We start from the raw sequence: 27,128 nt of genomic DNA on the forward strand, positions 1-27,128 counted from the left end.
GTATCACTGTATCACTGTCACCCCCTTGTTCATTGATTGCTCCAGCGGGCACCAGTAACATCTTCATTCGTCCCTGTCACATGTTAGTGTAGCCCAATGGTGTCTGATTGCTCCAGGAACACAAAGAGCATGTTATTGTTACTGGTATTGTTTTTGGCATATTAAGTACATCACGGGTAGCTTGCCAGGCTCTGCCGTGCACATTAAAAAATTGCTCCTGCATTTTGTTACTGAGAGACTCTAACAAGCACAATAAGCCGAGACACATTAGGAGTATCTGTACTTTTATCAAAAATTATTGCAAATCTCCCCACTGTACACTTTGTTTTAATAGTTCTCAAATTTCCAAAAATATCTTCTGTGTCTTCCATGCATTTTCTGACAAAGTACCCCTTTCAATCCTGTGACCATATTGTTTCCATATAACCTTATAATCATTTTAGTAGAGTGATTCCATTTTTTATATAGTGGAATGTAGCTTTTTTTTTATCTTTTATTCTTAAACAGGCACTACCAAAAGAGGCTTTGTAAGTATTTATCAGTCAGTCTTGGGAACTTTTGTCAAGTTCTGAACAGGCTTCCAGGGACTCTGGAAAAAGAACAACCGACAGAGATAGTTCTCTGCTGTCTCCTGTAGGCTTCCTCAAACAAAGGCATGTTCTCGTCTCCAGAGAAGACACACAGATGGCAAACAGACGCATGAAATAAACGCTCAACTTCATTTATTATTCGGGGGATGCAAATCAAAACCACAGAGATTTCACCTCATCGAAAATGGCCTCTATCAAAAACTCAGGGAATATGTTGTTGGCAAGAGAACAGAGAACAAGGAATTCTGGCTGGGGACAACAAATGTTGTGAGTTGTGTGAATTGGTGCAGTATCTATGGAAAACTATATGGGCTTTCCTAAAACGGATTTTTTTTTTTTAAATAAAAGCAGGGGAGAGAGTACAAAAGGTAAGGCACTTGCTGACCTAGGTTTGATCCCCAGCACCACATATGGTCCCCGGAGCTCTACCAAGAGTGGTCCTTGAGCACAGAGCCAGGAATAAGCCCTGAGCACCAGAATGCCATCAAAAGACCAAAAACAAACAAATAAGTAAGTGGAGATGGAGAATTCTTGATAATGATATATTCGTATTGGATATGTTCCTGGGGTCCAGGAAACATATTTTGCTGCTTCCAGGAAAAGCCATGAGCCAGCCTCATCGGGGAGAGGAAAGCACGGGAGGGGCGAGGGAGTAGGCAGAGGAGCTGTCAAGGGGCTTCTCTTGGGGGTCCCGGTGGTTGCTGGGTCAGGATCGGGGCTGCCTCACGTTGTTGTTGGTTTTCGATTTCTTCTCCAAGCGAGGTCTCCTCATCCAAACCGGATAATCCAGGAGCCCCTGGGAAAGTCTCTCCTGTGGGGAAACAGACTGTGTGTGAGTCTCTGAGGTCCCAGTGGGTTCTCCGTCCTCCTGAGGGCTGGAGTGGCCTCATCTCTGCCCCAGATCCCTCCACACTCTGTTTCCCACGTGATGCTGAACTGAGTCCCCAGGAGTTTCATTTCCTGGGAGCTCAGACTTTGTGACATGTCCCGCTGTGAGCTTTACAGCACGTGTGTGTCCTGAGGATGAACAGGATGGGCTGAGGGAAGCCTGACGGGGAGCTCTGTGGTGGGATCATCGCTCCGAGACCTGAGTAAACCCTGAGCACGAGCTAGGAGTCAGCCCTGAGCACAGCCAGGTGTGGCCCCGAAACAAAAGCAAAACAAAACAAAACAAAGCTAAATAGACAATAGGAAGAAATATTCTGATGGCTATGAAGAATCGGAAGTAGGAGAGTAACGCATAGACACGTGATCTATTTTTATGTATAGATCTATCTATGGACTGGAGCGATAGCACAGCGGGTAGGGCATTTACCTGTATGCAGCTGACCCAGGTTCGATTCCTTCATCTCGGAGAGCCCAGCAAGTTACGGAGTGTATCTTGCCTGCACGGCAGAGCCTGGCAAGCTCCCCGTGGCATAGTCGATATGCCAAAAAACAGTAACAAGTCTCACAATAGAGACGTTACTGGTGCCCTCTCGAGCAAATCGATGAACAATGGGATGACAGTGCTACAGTGCTGTAGATCTATATCTATAAGTCTATACCCCGTATCTCCATCTGTCCTTCACACCACCCACATGGGTGAGTAGGAGGAGGGGGTGGGTGTCATTTCTTCAGTCTGGTGCCCCAAAGGGTGAGTGTGGACAGTGTTTGGGATCTGGAGTCAAGCTGAGAGGAACCTCTGCAAGTGAAAGGTCTGTGACAGAAGGGAGGGAGGTTTTGGAGGCCATAGTTGTGCCCTTTGGGTCACTACGTACTCTGGGTGGCTCACAAGGCAGCCTCCCGCTTCTAACTCACTTAGCCTGGACTCCAGACTCAGGGGTCCAATTTCTACTCAGTGTCTTCACCCAGCTACCTCTCAGGGTACATCAGATGTCCACCGCCACCTCCTGACTTCTGACTAGCTACACCAAGTCTTCCCTCTTGCCTCCCCCAGTTGTGTCTGGGGACAAGGCACTTGTCAGACCGGAAGCTATGTTCTAGATCTTACATAACTGTGTTCTGGACTCAGAATACTAAGTTAGTGGGGCAATGGGTGGGAAACATTGTGAGGTGGATTGGAAGTAACATAGGAACGTTGGTAGAAGCTCTTGGACACCTTGGTGGCGGTGAGGTAAATGTACATACACATGAACACGATTGTAACACTGCAACCTAAATGATCATAATTAGGACTTTTTAAGGAATGCTTTGGAAGTCTCCATGGTAAACCAGAGCTTGAGCTTCCCTCGCCTGCTACTCCAGGAAGTTTTCCTGAGGGAAACTCTAGCCCTGGGTGACCAAGACTCGCCCTGACAACCTGAGGGTCTTAATCAGATTTAATCTCACAGCAAAGGGCTCTGGCATGAGCTAACCCAGCCTCCAAAGTGTGATATCCAACTATTCTGATGCACATAAGGAAACCAAGGTCCAGAGCTCATGGGAGCAAACCCAAGACCCGCGTCAGAAGTGCTGACTCCCAGTGAAAGCATCTCTGGAGATGGAATCGCTCATGGGCAGTCGCCCCTCTCTTTCCTGTCCTCTTCCCTCCAACCTCCCGGGCCACAAGGAGTTCGGGATCAACCCTAAAGGACCTTACCAGCTGATCTTTGGGTAAGCCGTATCTCAGATCGGTAACAAATTCCTTAGCGTCTCTTCTGACAATAACAAATGATGCAAACCACAGCCATTTATTGGCCGTGTGGAGGATGTCGTTGACACACTGTGGTTTGTACATTTGGTCCCAGAAGTTGTTCACCACATAGTTGCAGTTCGTCGCCACGTCCTTCAAGAGCTCACGCTTCACAATCAGAAATTTGCTCAGGAACCTGCGGCTATTGTAGGGGCCGAGGCACTCACCTGGAACTTGAGGCAACATCAGAATGAGCAAGGCAGGAGAGAGAAAGTCTGGACAGTAGAATGAAGGGATCGGTGGTAGGGGTGGGGGATCCCTCCCACAGCCAGGACGGGGGGTGCCATTGGCTCTTTCCCTCATCAGGTTGATATTTCCAAGTCAGGGAGCATGGCGTGGGCCAGAGGGGCAACTGTGCTCATTAAGTGAATGTGCAGAGTCTGACAACCCTGTCCCCTATCATGGGAGTTAGGGGGCCCCAGTCTCCAACAATATTACATTTCCAAAGATGTTCTCTTTTTGCAGGACCCCCATGTTTAGATCACTAAGACCTTCAATATTTCAGCCTCTTTCTGTTCCCTTTTCACGCAGGAGCCAATTTATCTTCCTTTCAGCTCTACGGTCAATGCTGGCATCGCCATTTCATACCCGGAATTGGATCAGAGGCATTAGGAGACCCTTTTTGTGCTTGGAAGACCCCAGAACCAGACAGACAGAGCTTCTCTGGTCCGTGCAGGGCATGAGCAGAACTCATGTCCCGGTACAGACTTTCTCCTGGGTCACAGAACACCCGGACACACAAGGAGGGGCCCCCAGGGACCGTGCACGGATGGACTCACTCTGCCTTCCAGTGAGCATGGTGCATTTTCTAAGAAGGGAGGACTGAAAAGCAGGGTAATAGAGCACAGGGCTCGCTCTCATCGCGAGAATTGCTGCTTCAGAATCCATCATGCCCTGGAGATGTATCTCCCAGTCCTTGAAGGTTGGGCATCAGGAGAACCCCCGTGTCTTCCTTGTCAAGCTCTCTCTGTTCAGCTCCCTGGATCCTTGGTCTCAAAAGTCCACGGGTCCAGAATGGGACACAGACCCCCATTTTCTCCAGTGACCTCTGTGCTGTTGATGCGGAAATATTCTGCATCAGCTCCCCAGATGTGTGTGTCCTGGTTCTGCTGTGACTGGTTCTTTGGTGGCTATTGACAACCCTAAGCTAGTGGCAGATTGCCCCCATGACACTCAAAGGGCCATACGGTGCCAGGTATCCCGCCTCCTGTGTGCAAATCATGTTCTCCACCCACTGAGCTATCTCTCTGACTGCTGGATGCATGTTTTAGCAACCACTCGGACACCTCTGTGGCAATGAATGTAGGACACAGTGAGGGGCAAGCATGCTGCCCCGAGGCAGGGGACGGTTCTAAGCAGAAAGTGGGAACCCAAGTGGGAAGGAGCTACAGGGCCCGGCCATTGCTCTGTGGGACACAGACCCCATTCTCCCTGGTGGCCGCTGTGCAGTTGATGCAGAAACACAGAAACATCCTGCGTCAACTCCCCACATGTGAGGGTCCTGGTTCTGCTGTCAACTGCTCCAGTCACTCAGATTTGCTGATCACATGCCCCCAGGTCTTGGGCAGAGCATTTTCATGCCGTCCCAGGAGGATGCTTCTGGGAGGAGTTGCAGCCGATGCTCTGGTTCTGGGGAAGCCTCTAGGGGAAAGGACCCATCCTCCAGCACACGGCCCCTGCTGAGAAACCTCCTCTAGCCTAGAGACTTCGGGTCCCGGGCTGCTGTCAGTCACTTCCAGACTCTGCTCAGAGTATGGCTCAGAGTTGGGAGAGCTGGTAGGGACAGAGCCCAGCTGTGGTGGCCCTGGGGTCAGCTGGTGGGGATGGAACGCAGCTCTGGGGGGACTCAGGGGTCAGCCCTTTGGGTCCATTGTGATGGCTCAGGGATGGGCCGTGGGGTCCCTCGGGCCCAGTGGTGGGTGAAACCACTCATCTCCTGAGTTTGCCCCTTTCTATCGTTGGATCATATCATGAGCACGGTTGTCAACAGCCCTTACTCGGAGGTGCCAGGTGGACCACGTAGCCGTCTCCCACGTAGATGGCCCAGTGCTTGTACCCAGTGCAGAAAATCTCAACCACGTCTCCAGGCTTCGGCTCTTTACCCAACTATGACAGGAAAAGGAGAGAAGACGGTCTCAGGGCCCAGGCTCCACAGGAGATCCCGCCTGGGGCCGTTGTGGGGTCTTCACCGTGGGACTCTCCTGGTGAGGCCTGGGAGTGGCCCATGGCCCCCAGTCTTAGCACAGCAGGAGTATGAAGCCCCACCACCCGGGCAGGTGCCCAGACCTGTCCATCGACGTGGAGGAGGGGGTCCTGGGCTCCCATCCCCCAGAGGCCCCTCAGGTACCGTCACGCCTCCTGCCCCTGGTTCTCCTCAGACTCTGACACGCTGCCCAGCACCCCTGGGCCCAGCCCTGGAGGGGGCTCCTTGGGGCGACCCAATGTGCTCCAACAGAGGCTCTCCCACACTCATATCCTCACTACTGCTGTGCAAGGAATTGTGCCAGGAGCCGCATCTCTGCTCTGCGACATCCCCACCGTCTCCTGTCCCTGCTGCTCCACAACCATCTCAGGACACCCCCCTGCCACCCTCCTGCCAGCACACCTGTCCTCCCCTCTCTCTGGCTCCAGACACAGTGCTCCCCCAGAGCAGGTCTCAAGTTCTCAGGGAGTCCTGGATCACCTGCAGGTGCTTTGCCCCCTGAACTGGTGCTCAATCCCCCTCCTCACCACACAGCTGTTTCGGCCTCTGCTCCTCTGCACATCTGGAACCTGTGCCCCAATCACGTCCCCCTTGGAACATGTCCCTAAAGGCAAGGTCCATCGCAGTGTGATGGCCAGTGGCAGCTGGACCTTAAAAATGGACCCATCACGGGATAGGGGATGAGCTGGTCCCTTTCATTCCCCCCTGCCCCAATGGGACCCTGAGATGACGCCCATGAAGTGCCTCCGGTTACTATTTAAGCTCCTTAATGACCATGATCCAGAGGCATACAAAAGAATCCTGGAACCGAGCGGCTCGCTGCAGAGATCTCTCCAGACCCTAATTATCTAAAATCTTAGAATTCCAGGAGCATGCGGTCGCTCTTGCAGCCACATGATATCGTATGCTGTTCATAACAAGCAATACAAAATAAATTGTCTAGCATTGCCTTTTCAGCAGATTTGAGTGGTAGCAGGAAAATTCCAAATAATAATGGTGGGACTGGTGTCGAAATACTGAATGTGATCAAAGTAGAGAGAGAGAGAGAATTGTGGAAATTGTCTGCCACACAGGCAGGGGAAGGGCTGGGATGGGTGGGGGGATACTGGGGGTTTTGGTGGTGGAAAATGTGCACTGATGAAGAGGTGGGTGTTTGATCATTGTATGACCGAAACTCAAACACTGTATCTCACAGTGATTGAATTAAAAAAAGAAAAAGAAAAAACTGGGCCCTGCCTGGGTAAGGAACAGTCTGCAGAGGGTAGAGCCTGTGTTTGCCTTTGCAGCAGTCACGCCCAGAGGCAGGGGCTGCCTGGACGACTCCCCAGGGCTGGGGCATGACCCCAGAATCTTCCCATCTCCAGTCCCAGGCAGAACCGTGCTGGGCCAGTACTCGGGTCTCAGTGTGAAGAGGAGTGAGGGTGGATTGGAGTTGGGGTTCAAGTCAGAAGTGGGGGATTCCAGATGGGGGACTCCAACATCCTAAGGGAGGTTGGAGAGACCCCGGGAAGGGGCAAGGGCAAGAGGGACAGAGACCAGAGTGGAGAAGTCCAGGCTCCAGCCAGGGGGGCATCTTCCCCCACCCAGTGCGGGGTCCCTTCACTCATTGGCAGTGCAGCCCCTTTCCCCGAGTCCAAGGCACCTGAGCAGCTTCGGGAGCATCCCCTGCTCCCCCCACCCTACTCCCCCCACCCCCCAAAAAGTCCGTCCCTGCCATTTACTTGGCAGATACAGATTGGTCTTTTTCTCAAACCAGAATCTCACAGCACTGCAGGGAAAGGCACTTTCCTGAAAACACGCAGCTCCCCAGGAAGCCCCCTAAGGGAAGCTCCGTGCCCACGGCCGGGCTGGGAGGGTCTGCACTCCACCCCACTGCAGAGCCTGGATGCAAAGTTCCAAGGGACTTACCAATGCCATCGCTCTGGACCCAAGGTGGAGTGAGAGCTGCTGCCCTTGGACCAGCTGTTATACCAGAGCTGAGTTTCCCTTTCACTTTCATTTCCTCCCTGGGAAGTTAGGAAACGAAACAGCAAAAGGTGGGGCGATGTTTACTCCAACTCGCTCTCCGCTGACTCAGAGGGACACGTGCTTCCTCTTGGAAGACAGGGTGATAGGTAGAATTTCACCTGCTCCTGTAGGAATCTCGATGCTCTGCCCTCCTGCCCCTGGGCACGGCTCAGAGGCTGCAAGTGACAGGATTGACTGAAGGGGCTCAGCCGCCTGCTGGCCACTGTCCAAGGAGTGACTCCTGGAGAGGATTTTCCTGTGTCCCTTGGCCATGAACAAACAGGGGGACAGTGGGGGGGTGGGAGGAGGATGCTGGGATCCCAAGGGTTAGTGTGAAGAGGGCCAGCGGGAGACAGTTATTGCTACACTCCTGGGTCATGCCTGGTGCCTGAGCCCCAAACGTGCCCACATGCCAGACACAGAAACAAGCTCCTCTCTCTCTCCTTCTCTCTCTCTCTTACACACACTGTGTGTCTGTCTCTCTCATACACACTCTCACACACAAAAACTGTCTCTCTCACATACACACAGACACAGACACACGTACACACAGTTTCTCTCTCACACACTCTGTCTCATACACACTCTCTCACACACAGAACCCAGCTCCTCTCTCTCTCTCTCTCTCTTACACACACACTGTGTGTCTGTCTCTGTCATACACACTCACACTCACAAACTGTCTCTCTCTCACATACACACAGACACACACACGTACACACAGTTTCTCTCTCACACACTCTGTCTCATACACACTCTCTCACACACAGAACCCAGCTCCTCTCTCTCTCTCTTACACACACACTCTGTGTCTGTCTCTCTCATACACACTCTCACACACAAAAACTGTCTCTCTCTCACATACACACAGACACACACGTACACACAGTTTCTCTCTCACACACTCTGTCTCATACACACTCTCTCACACACAGTCCCAGCTCCTCTCTCTCTCTCTCTTACACACACACTGTGTGTCTGTCTCTCTCATACACACTCTCACACACAAAAACTGTCTCTCTCTCACATACACACAGACACAGACATGCACACGTACACAGTTTCTCTCACACACACTCTGTCTGTCTCATACACACTCTCTCACACACAAACTGTCTCTCTCTCTCACACACACACATACACACAGAGAGACAGACAAACACACATACATGCTCACACATACACTGTCTCTCTCATACACACACTCTGTCTCTCACACAGTCTAATACTCTCTCACACATACAAACTGTCTCTCTCTCTCACACACACATACTTACACACAGACAAACACACACACACTCTTGTAACTGGCACCCCCTCAAGGCATCACCCTCATGAATAGCAGGTGCATAACAGGAGCTACCCCTTGGGCTTCCCCCGCAAGTAGCAGAGGCTGGTGGGGAAGTGCGGCTCAGTGAGGGGAGTTAGTGTCTCTGCAAGGCAGGGCTCTGTTCCGACCCACAGCTCGGTCCTGGGACTCATCACACAGGGCTGAGAACATCAGTGCCTGACATCAGTCTAAGAGAGGGTGATGTTTCAGATGGGAAACTGAGAGAAGGAAGAGGGAATGGGTGGAGGGGTAGCAGGAAGAGGGACCAAGCAGGTAGAGTGCTGGCCTTGCATGCAGCTGACCCAAGTTCGATCCCCAGTACCCAGTATGGTCCCCAGAGAGGGGACACCTGTGGGTTTAGAAGTGCTCTGGAAGTGGAACTGTAACCCAGTGTCTGTGCCAGCGAGGGGTCCTTGCCCCACAGGTAACCAGCAGCTGGGGGTGGGGCCAGGAGGGGAAGAGAGGGGGTGTGGCCAACGGGGTGGCAGCCCAGTTAATTTCCCCTTTCATAGTGCACTGGACCCATATCTCGGCTTCCTTTGCTGACTCTTATGAAGGCGGCCTAGCTACCCAACCACATCAGGCCAATTGTCCACTAGCCTGCTCCAATCAGAATACCCCCAAACTCAGCCAAATAACGGTGAATCCATACAAATCCAATCCAACATGGTCTCTAGAATCCCACTAGGATGGTCCTGAGTGCAGAGCCATAAGTCCTGGCAGACCACGGAGCAATCCCCTCCCCCCCTGAGAGAGAGATAGACAGAGAGACAGAGAGAGACAGAGACAGAGAGGAAGAGAGGCACAGACAGAGACAGAGACAGAGAAAGAACAGGGGCTTTAGGGGAGGCTTTGAGCATGACTCGTGCGTCAGTGGATTGGGACTGAGGCAGGGTCCTGAGTGGGAGCAGCCATGGCCTGGCTCCCGCATCTTCTGGGAGCCTGGAGAGAGGTGCAGGTCGCAGAAGTGGGCAGTAAGAGGTACTGAGAGGGGGCTGGAGTGATAGCACAGTGGTGAGGACATTCGCTTTGCACTCGGCCGACCCGGTTCAATTCCCGGCATCCCATAGGGTCCCCCTAGCACAGTCAGGAGTAAAACCCTGAACTCAGAGCCAGGCAGCGTGTGGCAAAAATAAAAGAGGTAAAGAGAGCCCAAGTGCATGCAGCTTAAGTGTTGCAGGAAGCTGGGGCACGGGGGGAGTGGCTGTGGGACTTGTAGTGATTGTAGGGACTGTAGTGATTGTAGTGATTGTAGGGACTGTAGCCACGAGCCCCAGTGGCGTTGCAGCAGGGAGCACCCATATGCTCTGACCCGCGTCCTTCTCCCAGCCTGATCCTGCGTCTGCTGCCATGGCACGTAGGGCGGGATTCGAGCAGGGCCAGCTTGGGCAGAGCGCTGGCCACTGACCTCACGAAGGGCTCGGAGAGGAGCGAGCTCCAGCAGCCGAGGGTCTCGGCCGGAAAACGCTGCTGGCTCCTCGTCCTGGAGCGCCGCAGTCTGGCCTGGGTCCAGCAGGCTTCGTCCTGTCCTCAGCATGTGGCATTACCTTCGCCTTGCACCCTCCCCCACTGTCCCTCTGTGCTTATGAGCCTCTTCTCCACGTAGGGGCACCGGCTGGTGTGGGACCCAGGAAAAGGGCCTCATTCCCCCTTAGTCCTCCTTGAGGCTCACTCTCTGAGAGGACGAAGGTCAGGGGGGCCGGGGGAGCACTTCTACACATGGGCTTGCCCACCAAAAAGAACCTCAGCCCCACGGCCTGGGAATGCCCCATAAGCCTCCAGAGACCCTTATTTTAAAATCAGAAACTTGGCGCTGACCCTAGTTCAGGGGCTGAGGTGCTCGCTCTGACTTTCTGCCGCCCCCACGTTGACTCTGAGCCCTTGGGTCCAAGGCCTGGTTCCATCGTTTCTCCCTGAGTGGGTAGCACCCTCCCCACCCCCAGCAGCGCAGCCCCTGCTCAGGGCACCCGGCTCAGCTGAGGCAGCGGCAGCAGGTGTGGCCAGAACCAGGGCACCCCCAGAGACTCCTGTGAAGGGCCCCCATTCTGCAGGGACCAGGGCACAGTCTCCCATGCCTCTCCACAGGGGCACAGCCCCCAAACTCTCCAGCTCCCCCTGGGCTCTCCCGTCTGCCTCTTGCCTGGACCCAGATTGCAGCTGCCCCGGGTGGCCCCTGTGATTGTGGGGGTCTCGGGGTGCACGGGGGAAACACTCAGATACAGTCTCGGCGTCTCTCCCTGGGGAGGGGCTGACAGGCTCCTGCCCTTCCTGACCCTGAGTCCCCTCCTCTGTGGGGGCAGCTCTGATTCCCGGGGGTGAGGCCCACGTGGGCAGGGGTTGAGCTCAGTGTCCGCAGTTGGCCTGGGGGTCAGAACATGAGGTCACCCCGGGACCAGAAGATGGGGGGACGATGGCTGGGGGAGCATCTAGACCTCCTGGTGACAGGCCTCCCTCGCTGACACAGACCTGCTCCGTGCAGGGAGGGGCTCCTGCCCACTGTGCACCTCTCCCTGTGAGCCCCCTCTCAAGGCTCCTCTGGGGACCCTGTCACCCTGTCCCCAAAGGCTCATCCCCAGTCCAGCAAAGCCCAGGATAGAGGGGTTCTTTTCTCCTGGTGAGGGAGCCGCCTCCTCTCATTTGTTGGAGAAGAGAACAGCAGGATTCAGCAACTGACCTGGCTCCTTGCAGGTGTGGAAGGTATAGAATGTTCTAGAACCTTCCCTGCTAAGGACTCACCTCTTTCTGTCTGTTTTTCTTCTGCAGAACAGAGTTGGTCCTGAGCCCCCACCCGGAGACCTGATTGAGATTTTCTGCAATTATTATCAGCACTGGGCAGTGTATGTGGGAGACGGTTGCATGGTCCATGTGACTGACGTTGGTGAGGACAGGGTCTCTGTAGAGGGTGTACTGAGGTGACTGTGGGTTTGGTTTACACCGTGCTGGTCTCCCCTGCTGGCCTGGTCATGGGCACAGCCACAGAGGCCACATGACCAGGGCTGTCCCCTGTAGGCCCGTCAGCTGCTGATCTCCTGTACCCGGAAGTTCCTGGACAGGCTGTGGACATGTCCAGTTAGAAAGTGGGGGTCACTCAGCCCTGTCCGGGGGACATACCCCTTCCCGCACCCAGTATCCTGTGTAGCTGATGATCTGCAGGGACAGGGGGGACAGGAAGCAGGGGCTCCCCCAACACTCAACAGTGCTCAGAGTCACGGAAGGAGCATGGCCCTGACTCCAGGGAGCTGCACGGTGGACCCTGGCTCCTGCCCACCCATTGTGGGTATCCCTGTGTCCCTCCCGCCTCTCAGCTGCACTGCCAGTGGCTCAGTCTGGAGTAGGGTTGGCAGCAGAGAAGGTGGGGGCAGCCTTGAAGGCAGAGCCAATCCCCTCTCCTTTGCCTCTTGGCTTGGATTTTTGACCTAATTTTTGGATCCCCGATAAATATTCCCATGTAAGGTTCTTTTGTTTGTGCGAACACAGATTTTCATTGTGGGAGTGGAAGAAGCCCCTACTATTCCATCTATGGTCCAGAATCTCTCTGGGAGTAGGGCGCCCTCTAGAGGCAATAGAGAAGAAGCACATCTAGTGGGTCAGGAAGGAAGGCGGGAGAGAGATGTGTGGAGGCTTTGGATCCTGAATGGTTTGAGAAGAGAAGAGTGGGGGCAAGGTGGGGGTTAGGGAAAGAGCCAGAAGGATATGCAGAAGAGGAGGGTGATCTGAAGGAGAAATCGGAGGACAGAGATACTGAGGCAGAGTGAGGAAGGTCTCTATTTTCACAGAAAAGAATGATTCCTTGGTATAAATTTTAGGGGGCCTTCTCGATCTGTGCTCAGGAGGCCTGTAATCCCCACCCCAATTCTCCAGCCCCTCTGCCCGGGGCTCCTCCCAGGCCTGAGGCTGTGGTGCTGCTCTGGTCCTATGGTGCTGGGGGTGACCCAACGTTGCTCTGGGAGCTGAATGGAACCCAGTTCAGTGCATGCCAAGCCTGCACCCCAACCATGGTCCATCTCCAGAACCCAGAATATCTCTAGGGTGTCCCAGGACATAGCCCAGGGGTGCCCTATGACAGGAGTGGGTTCTACCGCTAAGGCTTGTGCACTTCCTGCCCACACTCGGTGCCCAGATTCCTCTCCTGCCTGCAGTCTCTCATTCTGGCCAGGTGAGATGCCAGCAGAGCCCGATGCTGCCCTCTGGGGTCTCCTGCTCCCACACCTGCTGCTTCAGCCTGAGGGAGCCGGGCCTGACAGTGTGGAATTACCCTTTGGAAGAGAATCAATGGTGAAGGACAGAGGAAATCCCCCTCCCGCACAGACAGCCCCTAGAGCAGCTGAGCCAGACACTGGCACCAGCTCAGCTGGTCTCCTGGGGCATCTTTAGAGGAGAATCGGGGAACTTGACCCTGGGGAGTGTGGACATCTCCTGCCCTGGGCCTTCTGCCTGGGCCTGCTGAGGCCTCCCAGCTGGGGTTCAGGGTGGTGCAGGGTTGGTGACTGGTCATAGCTAGTTGGATGGTGGCCTGGGACCAGGAGTCGAAGTCGGCCACCTTGGCTCTGTGCCCGTGTCACCCACCTTCATGTGGCAGTTCCAGCAACATCTGAGTCGAGGCATTTGAAGAACTCCCGGCCTCTGCTTCAGAACCAGCAGTGAGCGGGGGCCTGGGTCAGGGAGGAGGGCATGGCTGTGTGGGAGACTGGGCCCCTCCCAGCTTCCCTCTGTCCCTTAGGAAAGAAATGAGGGGAAGAGAGTCTGGGACTCCAGAGCCTTCACCACCAGAGGCCCAGGCCCAGTGGGCCCCATTGTGCGTCAGTCAGTGGATGTCAACCCTTATGGGCTACTACCTTCCATGGGACAAGGGCAAGGGCCATGCGGTGACTCACTTTGGGCTGGGTGGACTTCCTGTGTTTGTGCAGGGTGACCGCTGAGTCCTCTATCTCTCTCTCTTTTTTTTTTTTTTTGCTTTTTGGGTCACACCCGGCCATACTCAGGGGTTACTCCTGGCTCTGCACTCAGGAATTACTCCTGGCGGTGCTCAGGGGACCATATGGGATGCTGGGATTTGAACCCGGGTCGACCGTGTGCATGGCAAACGCCCTACCCGCTGTGCTATCGCTCCAGCCCCCTGAGTCCTCTCTTGTGGCCCACAGACTCCAGGAAATCAGGAGCTAAGATGGCCGGGTCTCCGTCTGACAGGATATCTGGAGCCGTGGTGAAAAAGGAGCCGCTGTCGGAGGTGGCCGCGGGGTGCGAGTACCAAGTCAATAACATACATGATGGTAAGCGTCAAATGTAATCTCCAGAGGAGAGCATCCAAATGGCCTTGGTGCGGGTGGGGCAGGAGTGGCCCTACAGTCTCACCCAGAAGAACTGCGAACACTTCGTCACAGAGCTACATTACGCAGGACCCATCTCCGACCAGGTGCATCCTCAACCATAGCCCCTGTCCCCAGCAGTGTCCCCACTGACTATACTGGGCTGGAGGGATCCAGGCAGAAGCTGGACACAGAGCTACTGTCCCCCTCCCCAGATGTCACCATCAGGGTGAGAGATGGAGGGACACCAACTCAGGCTCCGCAGATGGGGCCGAGCTGGACCCACTGCTGAGAAGCAGTTTCTCCACCCATTTCACAGATGGAGACCCGAGGCCCACAGTGCTCAAATATTGGTCTACACTCTAGCATTGCCCTGTAAGTGGGATCTGACCCCAGGGCACCTGCCACACAGGCTGTGATGTCTCTAGAGGCCTCAGAGAGAGGCAGCCCTGCAGTGGATTACACTTTCCCTCTTGGCTTGAGCCTTTCCAGGGAGTTGAAAGCCCAGGGAACAGGGACTGTGAGGATTGGAAGGAGAGGGGTCAGGTTGTGGGTGAAGAGGCAGAGCACATGCTTGGCACGCGGGAGACCCTGGGCTGCAGCCCGGGCACCTCAGGGAGCAAGCAGAGCAATAGTAGGTGTGGACAGGAGAGGAAACAGGAGTAGAGGAGTTGGGGGGTACGTGACCACAAAGAGGAGGCGGTTTGGGTCACAGGCACTGCCCACAGCTCGGGCATCCCCTTGCCCCACACTCAGGCTCAATGTCTGCCGGTCAGTGTCTCAGTCTACTGGGCACTATTGTCCCCCAGGGTCAGATCATCCCGTCTCTTCCGGAAAAGCTGACAGTGTTGACCTAAACCAACTTGTCAGTCACTGACAAGGTCCGACTCCCAGTTGCCATCTCCAGGGGCAGAGAGGCTGAGGGCGCCCCCTGGAGGTGGGTCCTGTCTGAGCAGCGGCAGCTCCCCTGGGTCCTGGTGTCCAGGATGCTGACCCCTGAGACCCCTCACTAGGGAAACCTTAGGTGGGCACAGGGACCACTGTAAGGAAGAGGAGGTCCTTGGAGGAAGGGGATGTGACCGAGGGGAACCCACACCTTTGGGAATGTGGAGCCCAGGATGGAGTCCAGGCGGTCACTGAGACTGTTCTGGTCACATGCATGCCCAGGGGACAGTGCAGAGCTGTCCCCAGCCCGTGTGCTCTCTCGGGTCACTCTGAGTGACGTCTCTCCAGGGCACAATTGTGCTGCTGAGTGTCTCTATGAGCTCGTCTGAGGTGCTGTGAGCACATACACACACACACACACACACACACACACACACTAGGGCCAAGCCTTTAGTTGGAGTCCTGGAGCACATGTGGCCTCACCATTACAAGGCAGCTGCCTTCGCCCCTGAACGTTTTCCTCTTACCCCTGGAGGGTGGTTAGATTCATCTCTCGCTTGACTGAAATACCCAATGTCACAGACATATTCTCTTGTTCAGCCTTGCAATATTCTCTTTGGTCCCTGTTTAGGGTGTTATTACCCTCTCTCTGATACTCTAAGTGCCCCTGAGAATCACCGCTGTGTGACTTTGGGCGAGTCCTTTACTCTGTCACCTCAGTCTTCCTGCTGTGAAGTGGGAGCACAGGAAATTTATGAAAAGGGTTGTTGGGCGGCCGAGACAAACAACTCCTGTAGCAGTCCTGTCCTGCTGCTGATGCGGGGCCTTCAAGGCCTTCTGCTACACCTGGGAGGACAGGGACCGACTCAGGGTGACAGCTGCTCTGCTCAATACTCAACCCAGGGAACAGCCTCTCTCCCTCCCGCATCATGTTGGCTCTCCACGCCTGCCAGGATCCATTCCTACTCCAGGATGCATCTCCGGTGACACCCCGTTACAACTGCAGTGAAAGCATCGCCTCTGGGGAACAATAGTCCTGGCCCTCATTTAGCAGATGAGCCTGAGCGCCCGCTGAGGTTGCAGGGGGGCTGAGCACCGGGATAGGATTGTTTCTGGTGCCTCCGCATCTCCCTTACTCCCAGGCTCCTGATTGGCCAGTCCCAACAGAGACTTCCGGACATTCCCCCCTTCCCCACAGCGCCCCCTGTCGGCTTCCTCCACCTGACCCGGGCCCGCGTGTCCCTCCCAGTGCCCACAGCGGACACCCACAGCTCCTCTCCCACTGCTGCTCCCCGCTGGGCAGCGCCTCCTTCTCGAGGGTCCTGCCCCCTCGGGAGCCCCTTCTGGCCTCTCTGACCCTCGCCCCCGGGTTTCCACTGAAGAGGACACAGGCCAGCTGGTCCCTCGTAGGTGACTGCTGAAGTATGTATGTGGTGGCTGGAGCCTCACGCCAGTGACCCTCTGCTTCCTGCTGCAGGTCGGAGAAAAGATACTTCAATTCGTCACTGCGGCTCTTGGTGTCATATCCCTTGCGTAGCCTAGTAATGCCAACCAATAGTAGCAGCAATGTGGCAAGTTCCCTGAACCCCGATGTCTGGCCTGGCCAAGGGGGTTGGGTCTGGCCTTATCAGTCAGCCTGATGGACCCTTGGGGCTCATTGCAGGTAGTGCAGGTGGGGGCCCGCAGCCCATCTGGACCCCAGTGTGTGAGCCCCAGAGTTCCTAGGGAGCCCCAGGGCAGGGACAGGGGCACCTCTTGGGGGAGAGCTGGAACTGACCTAGGGGGGCGGCCCAGGTGGGACTCTTGTGACAAGGAGACCTGCTCTCTCTCCTCAGGTGGCTCTTAGCTGACTCAAGTCCAGATTGCTGTCGGGCAGCAGAAACGTCTCTACTGGCCTGATGCCCCTGTGCTACCCCTTCCTGCTGGCAGAGAGAGCAATAAAGGGCTGGACTCCGGGGTCTGCATCTGTGGCCGTCTATTCTCCTGCAGGACGTAGGTGCTTCCACAGACGCACGGGGACAGGGCCATCCCGATGGGCAGGAACAGGACCCAGGGCCCGTGGCCCTCACTGTGTGTCCACGTGGCCATGACCGGGTGCGACCCCAGAGTCTGCTGCTCCTGCTGCCCCTGCAGGATCCGCCCATTTTCTCGGCTCTTGCGTCTATCCCTGTCTCTCCTCTGTGCTCCCCCTGCTCCCGCGTGCTCCTGCTTCTCCCCACAGGGCCCTGCACAGGCTTCCCAGGGCCTCTGTCCTGCAGACCACACGCCACCTACAGGCCCTCCCACCGGGTTACCGAGAGAACCTGATTGGCTGATCGCCCCCACGCCAAGCCCGCTGATTGGCTGCTGGTGGGTCAGCCTGGATATGAGCAGGAGCAGCATCCATCTGGGTCCCTGGAGAATTTCCAGCTGAATGTCGAACTTTACCCCAGAGAAATTCCTGGTTTGATATAGTGGTGGTAGCACATTTGTCTCTGCTAATATAGGAGATCGCACGTCCCAGCTTGTTTGCAAACTTAAACTTATTATTAGGTGATTATAATGATGCTTTCCTTATAATGGAAATACATGACTGTTGAGAGGATTTGAAGCAGTGCCAGATCCTAAAGGCCTGTGTTCTCTCTGCCTACGGATTGTTGTCCTGGCAGCCCCCCTTTCTATACTTCTCAGAAGGTCAGTATCTCTGAGGGACCCACTGTGGGTGCAGACCCGGTCCTGAGACCAGAGCGTGTAAGCTGGGTGCAGAAGGGCTGAGCGAGCTCCCGCCCTCTGAGTCCTTTCTTAGACACATCCGTGGTGACTGTAGTCCTTGACCTTGGACAGGAGGGTGGAGGTGGGAGATCAGGACCCCCAAGTTGCCACACAGTGCTTGCTGGTCACCCCATCCTTGGTCATGACAGCTCACCCAACTGTGGGACACTGAGCCCTGCTGCCGCCCACTGGCTGGCCAGCCACTCTCTCACCCAGATCAAAGTCCCAACCAACCCAGGACAGGGGCAGCTTGGGTTGAGGTCCTTCACCTCCCTGCCTGTTTTGCTGGAACATATGAACCTCTGTCATATCCCCCAAAGGTTTCATGACTGGCTTTGGGGCACGAGGTGCCATAGGTTCACTTTCAATGGTGCCAAGTCTTCCCTGGGAGATTGTGAGGAAGAAAGGAGATTTGTGAAAGGGATCCCTACATCCTGCCTCTGTCCCTTCATGAGGTGGCCCAGAGCCCAGGCCTCCTTCGTCCATTTCCAGAACAGATATAAGCCTTGTGTGTGAGGTTAAGGATTCGCCCAAACTATAAGTGGCCTTTGTTCTCTTGTCATATATGCTTACTAATAGCCATGACCCAGACACACAAATAAATCTTGAAAGAGATCAGCAAGCTGCAGAGATGCCTCCAGCCATTCCCCCATGCCATCAGGCTAAGTCTCATCTGGGGCAGCCCAGAGGGATTGGGTAAGTCTGTGCCCACAAAACAGAGCCCAACAGCTGCGAACCTCTAAAAGTTAATTGCTGCCATGATCGTGGCCATTCTCCATAGGCTGGGACGAGCCTCATCCATGAGGGAATCTGCTGAAAAACTGCTGATGAAGATTTTGTAACCAAAATGTCCAGGCTATCACAGAATCAGGGATGGCAACCTCCCTCCATCTCCCCCTGCTTCCAGGAGCTTAGCAGTCATGACCACGAACTGCTCTGGGGTAAAATAAGCTCATTAATGGACTCAGAGACTCACAAATAAATCTCAGAAGACATCAACAAGCTGCAGAGATGCCTCTGGACTCCCAAATCACTATCCAGTTAAATATGTAACTCTAACTGTATCGAGATATTTAATAGATTAGAATTCCTGGAGCAAATGTGGCCGCGTGACATCTCATACTCTATACCAGTGATAAACCAGGAGTAACACACCACATTGGACCAGCTGTAGAGTCGAAGCACTGATATAGATTTAAAATAAAATTAAATCTGTATACATAAAAAATAAAATAAAAATAAAAAATAAAATAAAGTAAAATAAAATTAAATCTGTATACATACTGTATACAGTATGTGCTCCCCACAGTATGCACATACTGTATACAATGGGCTGGAGAAATATCAGAGCGGGTAGGGCGTTTGCCTTGCAGGCAGCTGACCTGAGTTCGATTCCTCCTCCCCTCTTGGAGAGCCTGGCAAGCTACCAAGAGTATCCCGCCCGCACCGCAGAGTCTGGAAGCTACCCATGGTGTATTCGATCTGCCAAAAACAGTAACAACAAGTCTCACAATGGAGATGTTACTGGTGCCTGCTCTAGCAAATCAATGAGCAACGGGATGACAGTGACAGTGATACACATGCACAAACACACATATACACATATGGATTAGCACACAAGACTCAACCTGCAACACCATGTTAAATCTCTTATACAAAGAATTAATAGCTCCCAGGTGAGATACAACAATCCTTACAACACTTTCTTCTAAAGAAACTTTTCTGGGTCATTTCCAATGGATTATCCAGAGCAAGTAATACAAAATAAGTTACTTAGGGCCTGCTACTGGGGCAGGTTTGGTTTGTGATTGGAAAAATTCAATATAATGATGGTGGTAAGGAGTAATGATGGTGGGATTAGTGTTGGAATATTGAATGTAATAAATTATTGTGAAAAACAAAAAAATAATTGAAAGTGAGATTTTTGTCGGTGGCATCAAAGAAGACAAGGAAGAACATCACCTAAGAGATTATTTTGAACAGTATGGGAAAATTGAGGTGATTGAAATGATGACTGACCGAGGTAGTGGCAAGAAGAGAGGCTTTGCTTTTGTAACATTTGATGACCGTGATTCTGTGGACAAGATTGTCATTCAGCAGTACCATACTGTCAACGGCCACAACTGTGAAGTAAGAAAATCCCCATCTAAGCAAGAGATGGCCAGTGCTTCATCCAGCCAAAGAGGTCGAAGTGGCTCTGGGAACTTTGGTGGTGGTCGTGGAGGTGGTTTTGGTGGGAATGACAACTTCGGTCGAGGAGAAAACTTCAGTGGGCGAGGTGGATTTGGTGGCAGCCGAGGTGGTGGTGGATATGGTGGCAGTGGGGATGGCTATAATGGATTTGGCAATGATGGTGGTTATGGAGAAGGTGGTCCTGGTTTACTCTGGAGGAAGCAGAGGCTATGGAAGTGGCGGACAGGGTTATGGAAACCAGGGCAGTGGCTATGGCGGGAGTGGCAGCTATGACAGGTATAACAGTGGAGGAGGCGAAGGTGACTTTGGCGGTGGTAGTGGAAGCAATTTTGGAGGTGGTGGAAGTTACAATGATTTTGGAAATTACAACAATCAGTCTTCAAATTTTGGACCCATGAAGGGTGGAAATTTTGGAGGCCGAAGCTCAGGCCCCTATGGTGGTGGAGGCCAGTACTTCGCTAAACCACGAAACCAAGGTGGCTATGGTGGTTCCAGCAGTAGCAGCAGCTATGGCAATGGCAGAAGGTTTTAATTGCCAGGAAACAAAGCTTAGCAGGAGAGGAGAGCCAGAGAAGTGACAGGGAAGCTACCGGTTACAACAGATTTGTGAACTCAGCCAAGCACAGTGGTGGCAGGGCCTAGATGCTACAAAGAAGACATGTTTTAGACAATACTCATGTGTATGGGCAAACACTCGAGGACTGTATTTGTGACTAATTGTATAACAGGTTATTTTAGAGTCTGTTCTGTGGAAAGTGTAAAGCATTCCAACAAAGGTGGTTTTTTTTTTTCCAACAAAGGGTTTTAATGTAGTTTTTTTTTTGCACCCATGCTGTTGATTGCTAAATATAATAGTCTGATCATGACGCTGAATAAATGTCTTTTTTAAAAATTTTATTGAATCACCATGTGGAGGGTTACATAGTTCTCAGGATTATGTCAGTTATACAATACTCAAACACCCTTCCCTTCACCAGTGCCCCTATTCCATCACCAACCACCCCAGTATACCTCCCGCCCCCTCCCGCCCCCCCCATCCCCGCCCTTGTAAGTGATAAGTTTCACTTCATTTACGCTTTATCTTGGTTACATTCTATGTTTCAACACATAACTCGCTATTGTTGCTGGGGTTTCCCCCGAAAAAGAAAAAGACAGTCCTACTGTCAAGGAAGCATTTGATAGTTCTCGATTGCTGAGAATGTAGAGATATTAAGTCCCGCTGTTTGTTACATAACTTTTCTTTTTTTTCCCCCCCTCGTCCCGCCCCACCGAGTTCATGCCTGTTTAGTAGTCACCACGCTGCCTGACAAAGGGAAAAAAAAAAAAACGAAAAATATGGTTATTTCCCGTCATCAGCCAGTGTGGGGCTCTGGCTTAGTTGATAGTCTGGTAGAAAGTCTGCAAGCAATTTCTGGAACCAAAAGTAGTGCGCTGGTATCGGCCCCAGCTCGAGATTCCACCAGCATCCCGATGTTCCATGTACATAATACTTTATTCCCTTGTATCCCATCCCCATGCCACCAGGTCCGTGTCAACTTATTGGACATCATACTATGGTTAACGCCACGCCGCGTTTCTTCCCGAGAAAGAAGGATATTTCTTCTCAGCCGGCGTGGGGATATGGCTTAGTTCAATCTAGAGAGATGGCTACCACTTTGATTGCCTTTAATATTTCAACAAAAAACCTACTATTCTTGTTAGGGTTTCCCACCAAAGTCCGACCCGTTGAAAAGGAACCATTTCATATTGCTGATGATTAGCTGATATTAGGTTGCGCGGCCACGGCAGCGGCCGCGCGGTTTTGGGTTTCTGTATAAAGTCCAGGGAAAATTCTGCCTGAAATTCTATCGCTACAATCTTTTACCCTTTTATGGTGCTCATAAGATGGGAAAACCTAGAGAAATACCGGGCCCCCGCAGGGGCAGCCTGGCAGAAACGCTCAGTTCACATACTGCAAGTTGTTCAGTGGGCTGCTGGTGTCCAAAGTAGCTCTTTTGGCCTCCTCGGTCATATTTTACAGTGAATCAACTTCGAATCGCTACAACGCCTCCAGATCGGATCTTGCAGACTCCGCTGAGTGCAGTTTATCAGCGCCTACCGGGGCAAGCCCAGCTGTTCCGGCTTCTGACAGCGACTCTCCAAAAAACGCAGAAACCAGCGGAGGGAGGGGCTGAATAAATGTGTCTTTTATAAAAAATAATTGAAAGTGATCTTTGCTATCAAATCTCCCCACTTTATTCCTCTTCCTGACCATCTCTTGCCTCCCCTATCCCTACCCTGAGCATTACTGCAAAGCTGCCACCACAGCACAGCGCTGGGCCCAGGCTCACCTCCACACTGACCCATCAAAGCCCCCTTTTCTGTGTCCTACCTGAGAGCCAACAGTCAAGCCACACTCGTTAGTGTGGACCCTGAACGTCACCTTCCTCACCCCACGTGTCTGCCTCTGCTGCTTCCTCCCCCAGCCCTGATGACCACAAGTCCCGAAGTATAAGATTATTGGGGGGTCTTCTTGGGCTGTTGGCACTGAGTGAACTTGTCTATGGGCAGCACCGTCCTGCGTTATAGGCCTCAGTGGTCAGGGATGGAAACGTGTGGACCGAATAGGGAAGGTGTCCCTGAAACTGGGTCCCACTGCCATTAACTCTGACCTGTGGGGTTTGTCCTGCTCAGGGCGGGCAGTTTGGGGGCTGAGTGTGGGGCTCCTTGCAGCACCTCCCTCCCTGCCCAGGCTCTCCCATCCCTCCCTCCCTCCCTCCCTCCCGCCTGCCCCTTCTCTCCCTCCCCTCCTCTCCCTGTACATTGGGTAGAGGGATGCGGGTTGGGCTCCTCTTGCTCTGGGCTCAGGGGTCCCTCCTGGTGGTGCTCAGGGGACCATGGACAGTTCCTCGTGGAACTGGGGTCATGCAAGTCAAATGCCATCACCCCTGGATTGTGTCCAGCCCCCAGACGGGTCACTTTGGCCTCTGCCCTGACCTCAACCACCGCCACATCTTCCACTCAGGCCCTGCTGTCCGACGTCTCCTCTCTCTGGCTCCTTTCCAGGTCCGGGTTCCCGTAGGGCGGGTTCTGCCCTTTTTGGAGAAGGAAATGGCAGCTTTGACAGGAACTGCTTGATCCACACAGCTTAGCCTGTTTGTCTCTGGAGGGTGAAAGGGACAGTGACACCCTTTGTGAAAGAGAAGCAGAGGAGCCCTGAAGGTAGACCCAGAGTGTTAGGGGGAAACTGACACCAGGACAAGCTGCAGCCAAAATTAAGTCTCAAGTAGGCCTCAGTTTCTGTTTCCCGAAGCCTGCAGTTTCTGGTAAACTCTCAGTTGAGTAATTTGCTTAAGATACGAACAGACAATTAGGTCTGGCCAGCCACGAAGGGTCACTTTATCCTCCTTAGAAATTGTTACTGAGGAATCATTGTCTAATGCTGACCACTCTTGTAATAGGGCCAATGCTAAAAATAATCCAGTATACAAATTGCTTCTTAAGACGGAAATCTATATAAACCGCTTATAATTTGGAGTCGGGGTCGTTTTCAAGACTCCACTTTGTTGGATGAGACTTGGACCCTAGCTCGAGCTAGCAATAAAGTTCATTTGCCTTTGCATTATCATGTGTGGACTTGGTCTCTCCATGACTGGGTGTTGGATATCAACCCTAAGTGCTTTAGTCTCTATCAGTGAATTGCCCCTTTCCTCCTCCCAGAGACGCTTACCATGCCCTTGCTAACATCCTTAATTTAGCCAAGATCTATCTTCAACCTCCCCTTTGTGTTGCATATTAACCCTAAGTGCCTTAGGCTCTATCAGTGAATTGTCTCCTTTCCTCCTCCTAGAGGAATTTATATCACCCTTGCTAGCATCCCTAACTTGGTTAAAGTTCACTTGTAATCTTTCCCTTATATTTTACCTCGAATTGTCACAGTCCCCCATGTTAATCTCAATTGCTTGCAAAACAAAACTTTCTGGTAATTCTTAACTCTGTACTTGAAGTGCTGTATATTTGTACTTGCTTTTCTGCTTTCCCTATAGCCTTCTTATATGTTACCATAGAGCAATGTTCTTTGGTTAAACACAGAATGACCATTACTGCTATGCTCCTAATATTTGGGAGTTGATTGACTCTGAGATATATCTGCCCCTGGGCATAATTACTTGATCATAACTACTTGACTCAGGCTTCAGTTTCTGTAGTTCCTGACACCCCAAAGGGGACGTCCTGCCGTGGGACTGGGATGGACCCGGGGCGAGTGGCAAAACTACCCGGCAGTGAAATGGGACATTCTAGAAAGCATAAATGCATGGTTTTCATGCAAACTGTTACAACTTTAGAGACAGGACCCCCCCTGGGGAAGGACTAGCTGAACTGTCCTGAGGACTTAGTCTGGGATTTATGCTAAAAGCCCTGTTTGCCCTCTAAGCCCAGAGAACTAAGTATTGGGATCTTTGTCTCTTGCTGTGTTTATCCAAACAACTGCTAGTATTGATAACTTAATACAAATAGAGGGAAACATAAAAGCAACACAGTTGTCCCTGGGGGACAGAGTGTCTCCTTGAGTTGATCTCCCTAAAAGAATTTCCTCTGCCAAATGTTTATCTATGTAAATGACTATTATACCTGTGCTTACCTCAACCCCCGTTCAGATGTTCTATAAGTATGCTAGCAACTCTTCATTAAATGGGCCATTTTCACCATCTGACCGTGGTCCCCAGCCTCCTCGTCTCCCCCGTCTCTGTGTCCCTGTAGGGGGGGCCCTGGGGAGGTGGGGAGGCGGGGAGGTGGCTCAGGGCTACTGAACGCACACAGGTGTCCAGCAGCAGCAGCAGCCACCCGAGGATCATCATCATTTCTTTTTTGTGATTACACAACTGGGGATCCGAAACTCTGGGGGCACAACGTCTGGGGGCTTAGAAAAACCAGAATGAGTTGGCCAAGTTTAGCCAGTTTCAGAAAACCAAACTGAGCCGGACCTTTCTTTCGTAGACAACTGACCTGGCAGGACCTAGTCAACCGACCTGGCAGGACCTAGCAGAAGGGCCCTATCTGGGGAGAGGACCTAGGCGGAGGCGTGGGAGGGTCGCTGGTCGGGTAGTGTGGGAGCTGCCCCCACTACTCCTGGGACACGCCGAGAATGGTGGATGTTGTTCAGTAAAGAAACATTTGGGGTGTCAGATCTGAGTCAGGGACGTGCTTTGTTAGAACATCTTTTACGGCCACTGTGTATCTGTCATCTGAGTGTCATCTTCTTATTTTGTCATTTGTCCTGCTTCTAGTGAGTCTCTTTGTCTTTGGCCCCCTAATTTACCATCAAGTCATGGACCAGAATCAGTAGACCCCTGTTTCCCTTGTGATTGACCATTTCAGTGATTTCAGGTCCAGAGCAGCAACCTCTCTGTTGGAGTGAGGGGAGGGAAGTCCTCACCCTCTGTGCTTCAGAGGTCCAGCCTTTACTGCTGGCTGACCAGCCGAAGGAACTTTGATCTGGGGACTATTCTAAACAGTTAAAGATAAAGTTTTCTCTCTAGGACCAAGGACACCCAGACCTGATCCCTTACATCCCGGTCTGTCAAGAACTGGTTGAGACAGCACCCAAAAGGAAAGAGAGATATCAAACTGGAGTGCCCCGCTACAGAGGCAGGGTGGGGTGGGGAGGATCGGACTGGGGGGATGGGAGGGATACTGGGTTCATGGGTGGTGGAGAGTGGACACTGGTGGAGGGATGGGCTCTTAAACATTGCATGAGGGAAAAACAAGCACGAGGTTGTATGAATCTGTAACTGTATCCTCACTGTGACTCATTAATTGAAAAATAAATAAATTTAAAAAAACTGGTTGAGAAACCCCTGCCTGGTTGAAGACAAGAGCTTTGTGACGCAGTGCAGAGATGGCTTGATGGCTTCTCTACCTTTTAGTTTAGAAACAGGGGTTCAGGGCTCATCAGAACTGTTTTCTCATGCTTTTTTAAATATTGACAGTTCAAATGTTTTCTTATGCTGCTATTTGAAAGTTTGGTGAGTACCAATGGCCTCTGTCTGTGTCTAAAAGCATGTTTGAATTGTGAAATTGTTAAATTATCTGGAAACAATTAAGAACTGTTAAAACCAAAGAAGATTTTTCTATGCTTCATAAAAAATGACGGTTTAAGGGTTTTCTTATGCCGGTATGTTAATGTATATATATATAGATATATATCTATATATATCTCTCTCTCTATATATATTTGTTTGTATTTGCACTAGATTATTAGAATGTGAGTTGAAATTATTGTGGTACATGAAAACAAGTTTAAAGAGTAATTGGTTAAATTGGGCTAAAACATGAGTTTCTAGAATTATAACACTGGTTTCAAAAATGTCTTACCCTAACTGTCTTTTTGGCCAGAGCAATAACACAGCTGGCAGGGAGTTTGCCTTGCATGCGGTTGACCCACGTTTGATTCCTCCATCCGTCTCAGAGAGCCCGGAAAGCTACCGAGTGTATCCTACCCGCACGGCAGAGCCTGGCAAGGTCCCCGTGGCATATTCGATATGCCAAAAACAGTAACAACAAGTCTTACAATGCAGACGTTACTGGTGCCCGCTCTAGCAAATAGATGAACAATGGGTTGACAGTGAGACATTGCTACCAGTCTTTTATTTGATTTCTGAGGTTGTTGGTAAGCTAAATTTCAGGAGCTACCAAAACCACCACAGAATTGTAACTCGATAAATGTTAAAGATATTGGGCTTTCCTGCTGAAGCTCCAAACAAGCTTTCTTTTTGAGAAAAATAAAAAGTCACTTTAAAATCCAAGCGGCTAAGTACAGTCCAATTGGCTTTAGGGGTTGTTGAGAATGGGGAAGTGTGTGAGTGAGGCGCAAGGCCCTGAGCCACCCCAGTAACTGTGGGTGATGCCCATGTGGAAAATACCTAGTTTGTTCTCTTTTCCAAACCATTGTTAATTAGTCTACACAATGACTGTATTTCATGTAAGTTCTGTTACCAGGTATTAACTTAGTCTTGACCTTAAGAGTAATGGTTCATCTACAAGAATGAAATTCTTACTGCTTCATGGTAATCTGTGAGTGTTTTCATTCTTTTATATCTATTTTCCTAGAAATTAGAACTCTAAAGATAAAGCTTTTAATGTCAAGTCAACTTTTGCCAAGTAGATATGTATTATAAGACCTTTCACATGAGCATTGTAAACCTTTTGA

General features: G+C 52.0%; 1 protein-coding gene and 1 pseudogene across 1 annotated transcript; one reads left to right on the top strand and one right to left on the bottom strand.

Annotated features, from left to right (window-relative positions):
- Positions 1 to 711: 711 nt before the first annotated feature.
- LOC101536816 (phospholipase A and acyltransferase 4-like) lies at positions 712 to 7,453 on the bottom strand. The gene is made up of 4 exons (XM_055142359.1): positions 7,376 to 7,453; positions 5,262 to 5,370; positions 3,172 to 3,437; positions 712 to 1,401 (listed from the first exon to the last, which is right to left on the bottom strand). The coding sequence occupies exons 1-4, from the start codon at positions 7,382 to 7,384 to the stop codon at positions 1,297 to 1,299; spliced, it is 489 nt and encodes a 162-aa protein (XP_054998334.1). The 5' UTR covers positions 7,385 to 7,453; the 3' UTR covers positions 712 to 1,296.
- A 6,515-nt stretch (positions 7,454 to 13,968) lies between these two features.
- On the top strand, positions 13,969 to 20,688 carry LOC101537084 (heterogeneous nuclear ribonucleoprotein A1-like; annotated as a pseudogene).
- Positions 20,689 to 27,128: the final 6,440 nt, after the last annotated feature.

This window comes from Sorex araneus, chromosome 6 (genome assembly GCF_027595985.1).
Source record: "Sorex araneus isolate mSorAra2 chromosome 6, mSorAra2.pri, whole genome shotgun sequence".
NCBI classification, from domain to species: domain Eukaryota; kingdom Metazoa; phylum Chordata; class Mammalia; order Eulipotyphla; family Soricidae; genus Sorex; species Sorex araneus.

What these genes read in the sequence shown, in the direction of transcription:
- LOC101536816 (XM_055142359.1), bottom strand. An exon ending in GGTCCACCTGGCACCTCCGA is followed by an intron (nt 3,438 to 5,261) that starts GTAAGGGCTGTT and finishes TGTTGCCTCAAG; the next exon opens with TTCCAGGTGAGTGCCTCGGC. An exon ending in GCTTACCCAAAGATCAGCTG is followed by an intron (nt 1,402 to 3,171) that starts GTAAGGTCCTTT and finishes GTTTCCCCACAG; the next exon opens with GAGAGACTTTCCCAGGGGCT.